Source organism: Barbus barbus, assembly GCF_936440315.1.
Source record: "Barbus barbus genome assembly, chromosome: 1".
Classification (NCBI taxonomy): domain Eukaryota; kingdom Metazoa; phylum Chordata; class Actinopteri; order Cypriniformes; family Cyprinidae; genus Barbus; species Barbus barbus.
Genome location: NC_136729.1, coordinates 16,553,754 through 16,563,689, shown reverse-complemented (window position 1 = coordinate 16,563,689; position 9,936 = coordinate 16,553,754). Strand labels below are relative to the sequence as shown.

The 9,936-nt window shown below is 37.6% G+C and overlaps 1 protein-coding gene across 2 annotated transcripts; it reads left to right on the top strand.

Annotated features, from left to right (window-relative positions):
• The first annotated feature begins 2,886 nt into the window (after nucleotides 1–2,886).
• On the top strand, nucleotides 2,887–9,073 carry LOC306874939 (ras-related and estrogen-regulated growth inhibitor-like protein). 2 transcript variants are annotated; one of them, XM_079425275.1, is made up of 5 exons: nucleotides 2,887–3,095; nucleotides 4,008–4,064; nucleotides 4,934–5,007; nucleotides 5,451–5,629; nucleotides 6,426–9,070. In XM_079425275.1, the coding sequence occupies exons 1-5, from the start codon at nucleotides 3,044–3,046 to the stop codon at nucleotides 6,703–6,705; spliced, it is 642 nt and encodes a 213-aa protein (XP_079281401.1). In that variant the 5' UTR covers nucleotides 2,887–3,043; the 3' UTR covers nucleotides 6,706–9,070. The 2 variants fall into 2 exon arrangements, with proteins under 2 accessions (XP_079281401.1, XP_079281402.1); XM_079425276.1 differs by having other exon boundaries at nucleotides 2,914–3,095; nucleotides 5,481–5,629; nucleotides 6,426–9,073.
• Nucleotides 9,074–9,936: the final 863 nt, after the last annotated feature.

Sequence of the window (9,936 nt, the reverse complement as noted above, 5' to 3'; positions counted from 1 at the left end):
GGTCATACAACAGCACGGAGGCCATAAGCCAAGAAGAGGGCCCTGGATAATTTCATTACAAGTGAAAAACATTCAGATGACATCTCCACCGGCCACGCTAAATCAATATGAAGTTTTTCCACTTTGTGTTTGATATGTGAAAACAAAATGCATATGTCTTCTGCACGAGGGTAACAGGACACTGTTTTGGTTTAATATTGCAAGATAAAGATTCTGCAATCAAGACTGATGCTTTAATATGACATCAGTTTGATTAATGACTTATGTGTTGCTTTTGTTTAAGATAGCAGTATTTTTCTTTAGCGATATATTAAAAAACAATAAATTTAGTTAAAAAAAGTAACAAACTGTTGGCCCAAAATATTAATAAAGCATCAAATAATTCTTAGAATTTAACGTTGGCACAGTTTACAATGTGCAATGTTTGGCCGAAATACTAAACGCAGATGAATAATTTGTTTCTTGCTGTAATCTCTCAGGCTCTCATTTTGGACAGTCTTCCTCTAACAATTCCTTCAGATAAAAAGATATTAAGTGAGCTTTGATGCCATCTAAAAGGGTGATCGTCTTTCTTCACTGATAACAGATTTTTTTCCCTTTACAAATTGAGTTTCCCTGGAAAGGTACTGTAATTCTTAACCCCAGCAGACACTTCCTGGCTCATCTTAACTGACAGCTTCCTGATGACACTTAAATCAGATCAGTGTCTGGTCTGGGTCTCGGAGAATTCCCCCAATACTTGCAGGATTACACCCCTGATTGCCTTCTTAAAGATGGGGGATAAGAGCAGAGCCCCCACAAGGCCGCACTAAACACAGACATGATGCAATAACTCTACTGGCAGCTTTTAAATCCCCCTTTCCTTTCTTCTCATGAGATATAGCTGGCCTCATTTCCCCCCTTCAGATTTGAGTACTCATTTATAACGACTCCTAAAGGAGGTCATGATTTCTTGTAGTTTAATGGGCAATTTTTGCCCATTCTTTTGTGTGTGCCTTTGGAAATACTTTGATTGTGATTAGACATGCAACTGCATATGAAATATGTTGATAATTACGAAAACCCATGCACAACGTGCAAGTAAATAAATGGCAGGCTTCATAACATGTTGCAGTCTAATAGAAACAATATTTAGGGCTTCGCAAATGAGAAAGTATATAGCCCTAACAAATGTGTCCGTGCTTGATTCACATCTGTGTGCTGTTTAGCCAGTTTAGAGTTTGCCTTTTATATATGTATTTAAGTGATGTACAGCATCCTTCTGTTTCATAATCATGTTTTTTTCTGTTAGTGACTGCTTGTTTTGAGGTCTTTGCAAGCTTTTTAACTTGAGTGACTTGAGTGATATTCTGTTTTAAGCCTCACTGATTCCACAAAAGTTGTTTCAGCTATAAACAACTTTTTTAATTTAATGAAATTCCACTCTGTCTAAAGTGATATACTCAGTAGTGAAATGAACGAAGCGTGATATGTGCCACATATGTGTGGTGCCGGGCACATTTTAAGCTTTTGTGTTTCTAAAGTGTCTGTGAGTCCTCAGATGACAAAAATCAAATGAAACATAACAGAATAATAATGGGACACCGGGGTAAACTCAGCTAAAGAATGAAAAGACTGAGACAGAAAAAAAGGTCTGCGGAAAAAAGACTCCCTGACCAGTGTAGCAGCCCATGAAATTGAACTTTGGATGGCTAAACGTCTTTCAATTTTTGGAACTGTTCTGGAAAAGAGGGAAAATTGATTGCTGCTCTCCACTTTAAAAGGAATTGATCCCTGCAATCAAAATATGGCTGACATTCCTGGCCGAGTTGTATGTTGGCACTGGGAACTTTTCTGTTGGGGCTAACATGTTTGCCCAGATAATTGAGAGACAGAATACTTGATGTGAGACAGCTTTGCCAACCACTTTAAATACCTGACCCAGACTTCAATTTCAATAAGACTGTGTATACTTGTATTTCAAATTAGGGACTTGCTTTAGAGGTTATACCCTATCAGAGAAAAAGGTACACAAACTCTCACTGGCACGGCACCCTTACAAAAGGTAAACCTTTGTACCTTTACCCCTAAATGATGCATATTAGTACCTACATGGCACATATTTGTACCTTTTAAAAAGGTACCACCCCAGTGATGGCTTTTGTACCTTTATTTGTGAGAGCCTACAAGCAACCCGAAGAGTATGTAAGTATGTTCTGGAATCTCAGCATGACTTGATCTCTGATTATATTACACTATATGAATAAAGACTGAGTCTCCTAAACTGAGGTATTCTATAATGTTTAAGATAAATTATTTTGTTTTGATAACCAGTAGTTGCTGTGGTGGGGATTTTCACTGACTCTTTCCATAGGTGGCGACAAGAGACCGTCTTAAAGTCTTTAATCAAATTAGTCTTTAATCAAATTAAATTTGTTCAAAACACTGGTTCAGAAAATCATTCAGAAACGAAACAACTCATTGCTCTGAGAAGCACATGCTGTGGGTTTGTTTGTGATTATTTTCATTGACAGAGCAAAATAGATAGACAATTATTGGCAGTCACAGTAGAGCCATTGTGAGTCTCAACATGATTCGATGAGTCAAAAACTCATTCATAAAGGTAATGACTTTTCGCCACTTACTGGCGCAATATTGAAACGAGACACTAAAATAGTTCCAGCAGCATGTTTGGACTGTGAAAAAAGATTCAGTTTTGTTTAATTTTACTTAAATATAAATCAGAGTTTCTGATCAAAATCAGATCACAGAGCACTTAGGTTTAATTTAATGAAGCAAAGTTCTTCACTTATCTGAACAACGTTTAAGTGTCGAAGGGATGTTGAATTGACCTTGTGGCAGCTCAGCTCTCTGTGAGTAGTGGGAGGAGAGATGGAAGAAAGGAACGTCTGCGTGTTTAACAGAAAGAGAGTAAGAGAGATAGAGAGAGAGGGAGCGTGGCATCACTTCACTGAGCAGAGTAAATAGTAAAGAGTTGAGACTGGGACTGTCCAACTACTTGGACACAGAGAAGCACAGCAAACACAGGGCACCATCGACAACAATGAATGACATCAAACTGGCCCTGCTGGGCAGTGAGGGAGCAGGTAAATCTGGTGAGTACTCATCTTATACTCTATGTAGTTTGTACAGTTTATATGCATATCTGTCTTTCAGATTAACTAAAACTTTACAGCATCTCTTTTAACTCATGTGCCTGTTGCATGGTCCTCACATTTTGAGTTGGAAATCATCCATGTGTGAGCTGTACAGTAATGTGTGTGAGTGCTTCACAATGCACTGAGACATTGTGTCTGCCCTCTACAAACACTGAAAGCACTTTGTATATTGGAACAGATCAGTAGTGAGGTCATGGTTATACAAGTCATCTCAGAGGGAAATTAAAATAGATGGTTGTGAGAGGCAAGTAATTGCTGAAATTGGGGAAAGATTATTTTTTGTTCCTCTCAGAAGCAACATTTAGCCCTTCAGGCTGCATACCTGTGCTAATGACTATTAAGTGTTTGGGAAATGATGATGCTACGTCCCCTGAGAGCGAAACTCTAGTTTAGCGGGGGTCCTCAGTCATGCTTCTGATAACCAGGTTGAAGACAGAACAGAACAACTAGGAGGGTCTATTGTTGCACATTTGAGAGGAATATGAGTTAAATCCTGACTGTTTAATGGTTTATATTTGGTAGAGGGATTGAAAGCAGCCACTGAGTGCGTATTTATGCATGGAAACTCAAGCCCCGACTTCAATGAGTCAATGAGCCAGCATAGCTTCATGGCTCAAATATTTAATATAGACCAGTAGTGTGCTCATGGAGAAAATGTAACAGTTTTTCCTGTGCCAAATATGCACCAGCGTTCACTGTAGACTGGCCAAGTCTTTGATGAGGGGCTGGACTTTGACCTTGTGCCCTCTCTACTTATTTTAAGTTGTCATAAGAGTCATTTACATCAAGGCTTAGGATGATCAATCTCAATAAGTGACTAATCAATCATCTCCTCTCTCTTGTCCTCAGCGGTTTTGGTGAGATTCTTGACCAAGCGATTCATAGGAGAATATGCGTCAAATACCAGTAAGTACAGCCTCACATGCACATTTAATAATGCAGCCAGAACTTTACTCGTGTTCATGGGTTTTATTTGCCTCAGCATTATGTCTGGAATATTATTAAATGCTGTAATTCACATAACACAGCTTTACTGTTCATTTAATAGATGAAAAACATAACTGCAAGCTTAGGCAAGAGGGCGTCCTTTATATACAAATGGAAATAAGAATGCATCTGAGTGAAATGAGTAAAATGATTACTCATTTGATATGCATGAGCTCAACGCGATGCAACTTCAGAAAACACATGCAAATAGAAAAAGCACCAGCAAATCAAAAAAACATCATCAATTCAAGAATTTTATTTGCAGCGTGTTTCTTTGTTTGTGTGGTGAGCTTGGTGAGTTTGTGTGGTGTGTTGTCAAATTGACGAAGTTGTTTTCTAAATTTGCAGGTGTTTTTTCTATTTGCAGCGTGTTGAGCTCTCTCGGCCACCGTACAAAAATGTTCTGTGTTCCACAGGAGAAAGCCATACAGGAAATACATTAGGCTGAGTAAACGATGACACAATTTTCATCTCTAAATAATGAATGTTTACATTGATTTTAAAAGGCCTAACTTTGTGTACAAGCAGGGCTGGTGCATGTTTTCCTGTTGTTTAGTTCCTAAAAGTCCATTCCTTCTAATCATGCCATGGTTTGTTGAGGCTCCCAGTAATCACTGCACCTCTGATACAACTACATGTGTATCATATCACATGCACTCAGTCTCTACTTTTATTCCCTTGAATTTTATATGAGCATCTAACAGTCTGCCTTGATTTCAGGGGTCCGATTTTATGATGTGCACGGTTGTTTTAATACCAAGGTTTTTATCCAACATTGCTTTTTGTAGACTCCTTGTACCATAAAAGGCTCTCCATTGATGGAAGACAGTTGAACTTGGAAGTCTTTGATCCGTGCTCACAGGTATGTGTTTATTCTTTCATAACGGCTACCCTGAGCTCATGGCTAGCGTTCATACAAACACTGCTATAGGGCGACATGCTCAGATATACCTGCTTCTTATGGGAAATTCATGTTGTGTTCTGATGGGATTTATGATCTTTTCCTGAAGTAGAGTATACAGCGCAGAACCTTTGAAAGCTGAGCCTCATGTCTTACAGCTGCTGCATCTGGGAACTTTTACTTCACCAGCTGTTATTTTACTTTGATTTCCAAAACTCTTGAGATGGGCACTTTTCTACCCTGTAACTAAATGCCTGTGTGTACACAGCCAACACTGGCAGTCAATCACTGCATCCAAAACAAAAACTTTTGGCAGAGATCTAGTCAACTGTAAACAAATGAAATAACAATCCGCTTTTCCATCTTGTCAGACGAGATTTTGCATGAGCATGTGTTTTTGACAGGACCTCTGTATGCCCCCCACCCCCTGGCAGAGTGAAGAAAGTAGATGTATCCTAGAGGAACCACTGGACTGGGCTGATGGCTTTGTGGTGGTGTACACCATCAGCGACCGTACGTCCTTCCTAAATGCCAAAAACATCCTGGCGCAGATCAAAGAGAGTCGCCGAGAGACCTGTAAAGGGTGAGTCAGAGTCTCTCCAGTGACCTTTTGACCTTTGTCTGATGTTGACTGGAATAGGACGAAGGAGTTTTAATGAATTAATGAGGACCATTTGCAGAACAGAGTAGAGGTTTCCTGCTTGGATCTGTGCACATCTGTAAAGGACAGACTGGGTCACATCAAATAATCAAAAGAACTGTCCTTGTCTGTACGATTTCCAATAGTTTTGATAACTGTATTATAACCAGCAGGCCAAAGCTTCCCATTTCAGTCCATCACATTTATAGAGGAATTTAAAACTCTGGATGGTTTAGGTTTCACTGGTTATTTGTCATTTGAAAGTCCTTTGAAACAATAGTAAGTGAGCATAATACTGGCCATCTGGAGTCCATTAGAACTCTGAAACGGGCAAGAAGATCAATCATGGGTGGTCAGAATCTAACATACTCCTCAAAACAGGCTTTTGCAAGTGGTTGTACTTTTAACATGAAGTTTTAGCTTTTGCAGCAAATTTCCAACCACATTGTCACCATTAGATTTTTTTATTTATTTTTGTCAATTGTTCCACTTGCTATGGTGTCAGATGAGGGGAAAATATAAGCTATGCCATTGTTCCAATTAGGGGACACACTGTGAGAAAAGAATCTCAGTGTATGAACATGTGCTGTAGCAATATTAAACTAGATTACAAATGTATAAATGTAATTATAAATGTATTCCTAAACACTATTTAATTTACTTAATAAATCATATGGCCATGTTCTGATCACAAAGCAATTTTCTCCTGAAAGCAAATAATCTGGCTTAATTTCAATAGGGAGGTTCCCATCTGCCTGGTGGGTAACAAGCAGGATTTATGCCACAGCCGCCAAGTGAGTGAAGAGGAGGGCCGCTCTCTGGCCCAGGAGAACAAATGCCTCTTCCAGGAGGTTTCGGCAGCTGAGAACTACCTGGAGATCTCCAACCTCTTCACAAAGCTCATCCGCCATGTGATGGAACAGCTTAAGCATAGAGGCGACCGCAGGCGGTACAGTGGCTCCAAATCCATGGCCAAGCTCATTAACAATGTCTTTGGCAAGAGGAGAAAGTCTGTTTGAGTGCAGAACATGAAAGAACCCAGAAAAGAGCAATGAGTCAGTCTTTTGAATCAGTAATGCCCCCCCCCCCCCCCCCCCTTTGTCAACAATATTTGACAAAGGGGGGGGGGGCATGACTTTTTCAGGTGTTCATGATTTTCTAAAGATTTTTGACTCAAGATTATTTATTCATTTACATGACTTTTGCCACAATGAGACCATTGATATAGAGCATAATTAGCGAGGGTAAAGAGGTACTATAGTTATAAACAGTTAAAACAAATACTCTATGTGTATATACAACACTGGTATACAGTATCAGCCCAGCTGACATAGTATCCCAATGACACATACTTTGCAGTACCATCTTTGCATTTATTTGCATAAATAATTTTAGTTCAAGAGTTACGTTTATGGAATGTTTTTCTTTAGAAAGAAAAATCTTTGCCTTATGTTTCTTTATTATTTTATGATTTTTCTCTTATCTGTCTCAGAAGTGTAAGAAAACCCAAAGCAGCTTTTCTTATTTTCATATATTAAAAAAAATCCTATTTTTGTTGACATATATACACCTCTTGATAATATTTTCAATATGAAGAATGGGGAATGTTTGCTTTTCTCTTGAAAGAGTATATCACATTCTTTCCCTTGCTCTCTGAAAATGTTTTAATGGCATGAGACCGAGTTTGCGTCAAGGAATGCACAACAAAGTTGGAGCGAATTTCACATATCGAGATACTGTGATGAGGTGTAAAATGCAGGTAAATTACCTTTCTAACATGAGCAAGCTCACAAGAAATGCTATCAGAACTTTGGTTAATGTTCAGCCAAGTTTCTCTGAAAGTATTGAAAAAGAGTTCTTCCGGTTAGGTTAACAGAATGTCCGTTCAGAGTTATCTTGTCTTTACTAATGTTTATACATTATTCATGGAATGTTTTATTTCTGAAACGTTTATCATTCATCTAATATTTTTAAAATGTTGCTACTTGTTTCAGCATATTCAGAGAACATTAAAAAATAATGTTCCCATAATGTTTGGAAAACTAAAAAAAGTATGGAATGATCCCTTACCGTTCAGATAAATGTTTTTTTTTAAACCATTTTAAAAAACGGGGCATTTTGAATGCTCAGAGAACGTTTTCATGATGTTTGCAAAATGTCCTTAGAGCATATTTTGGTTAGCTGGGATCATACAGATCACTTTGTTTAAAAGTTAGCAGTCTAGATTTGGAGAAGTACTGTATTCAAACTTCTAAATGGACTTTTCTAAAGGATAATTAGAGTGTGTCTAATAAATGAGACAAAATAGGATTCATTCAAAAAAATTCTGGGTCTGTCCCATTGCCAAAATTGTTCCACAATGCACTGTAAATCACTTTTAGCCTGCTTATATCCTGTCATGGTTCGTGTCTCATGATTCAAGAAAAATTGTGTATGAGTGTATATGTCACTGTACTGTGAAGACGCATGCTAAACAACACAAATCATACAAGAAGGGCACTGGTCCTGGAATATAACACAGTGATGTTGTTGATAAATACCAGTGACATTTATGTGTGACCCAGTTTTCGATCAGTGCCCCAATGTTTAGTGGCCCTTGTGAGTTCCTGAATTTGTATTCACGATATATTGATTCACAACCTAGCTAGGGAAATGGGGAGTGTAACAGGACACAGCAGCTGAAGCCATGAAAGACTTCAACTATCAATTAAATTAGAGTTATCCAGGAAGAAAAAAGGTAACATTCTTTTGTGCAAGGCTGCTTATCAGACGAAGGACGAATTAAACAGAATTTACAGCTGCTAAAGTTACAAAATACAGTACTGATTCTACTTTTCAGTTTATTGTTTAGGTAACAGTAATGTCATGTCAAGTTCAGTAGTTTGTGTGATTAGCTTAAGCAGGTTGTGTTTTGTTTGTTATTGTATTATAATGCAGAATTCCACTTCATACTGTAAATAACTTTTCTTACAACTGTAGCTAAAGTAAAATGTGTACCTTGATTTTTTTAAATGTAGTAACATGTTTACTAACCTAATAACCTAATATTAAAATGGCTACTTTTTATTATTGCTATATTTATTTTATGGTTGTCTTCTCATACTGAGTCAAAGTGTTGATCTATACAATTTATTTCAATCATGTCTAAATTGACTATTTTCACATGAGTGCAACTTTTTGTTTTGATGAGTGCCACTTCGGTTTTGATGGTTTAAATATCATACCTGTTGCTTTTAAGTCACCTATATATAGCTGGTGTACTCTTAAATGGAGACTTTCTTTCAGTACATTTCCTAAATTGCCATTTGTTTTCATGCCATAGTGACCTACAATAAAATGTACATTATGTAAATGGAAATTATTGTAATAAACGCACGAGCTCTGAGAAATGACTATATGTTATAACTTTAAAAAAGCATTTCTTCGGAAGAGTATGCCACTGCTAGACTTTCAGGAAATCTACGTGCCACTTTAAATGAGACCAGTCATGAACCTTACAGGAGCTCATGATCCGCTAGATGGAGACAAACACCTAGTACTACCTAACGGTTTTAACCAGTGAAAACTAAGAGAGCACATTCTGTGACTGATCAATGCCAGCTTATTTTGATTGATGCAAGTTTTTATTTAAATTGCATTTAAAAACAACACTTTATATAGCATAATATTCACACGCATTTTTTAAATATAAAATTTCATCAATAGCGAGAATTTCCTGCAGTTATTTCAACTTTTGCACGTGCAAGATTAAATTAAAGGTCTTTAAATAGGCTATGCAGTTATAAAACACAATACCTATTAAGTGGGCGTATTAGCACAAGCACCAGTGATATTTTGCTGTGCTTCAGTAAATTGTACTGATAAATCCTTCTCTGACAAGGGAGCAGCAGCAGACTAATCCTAGAGACATTTTCCGTGACAATCATGTCGTCTGCCCAGTGTTTTTGGTGGTGGTTCGCAATTATTACTGCCGAATACAGAAGCAAGAATGAATGACTCATTTGAGTCGGTTCATTTCAATGAACTGCTCAATATGATTAGCATAACAGTCAGAATCGATTCGCAATTCAATAAGAATCATTCGACGCACTGAATCATTTTGTACTTATTGTACTTAATGTACACTTAAGACCCTGCATGAAGTGGAATATTTACCTACAATTATTTGAAATCAAATCTGCAAATAGATCCTGCCATTTATTAGATTTATTAGGCTGCTCGTGCAACTTATATTGTGCCCAAGTAGCCTA

Coding starts and splice junctions, on each gene's coding strand:
- LOC306874939 (XM_079425275.1), top strand. CDS start 3,044: ATGAATGACATCAAACTGGCCCTGCTGGGCAGTGAGGGAGCAGGTAAA. Junction 5,008..5,450: donor TCTTTGATCCGTGCTCACAG/GTATGTGTTTAT, acceptor TGTTTTTGACAG/GACCTCTGTATGCCCCCCAC. Junction 5,630..6,425: donor CGCCGAGAGACCTGTAAAGG/GTGAGTCAGAGT, acceptor TAATTTCAATAG/GGAGGTTCCCATCTGCCTGG.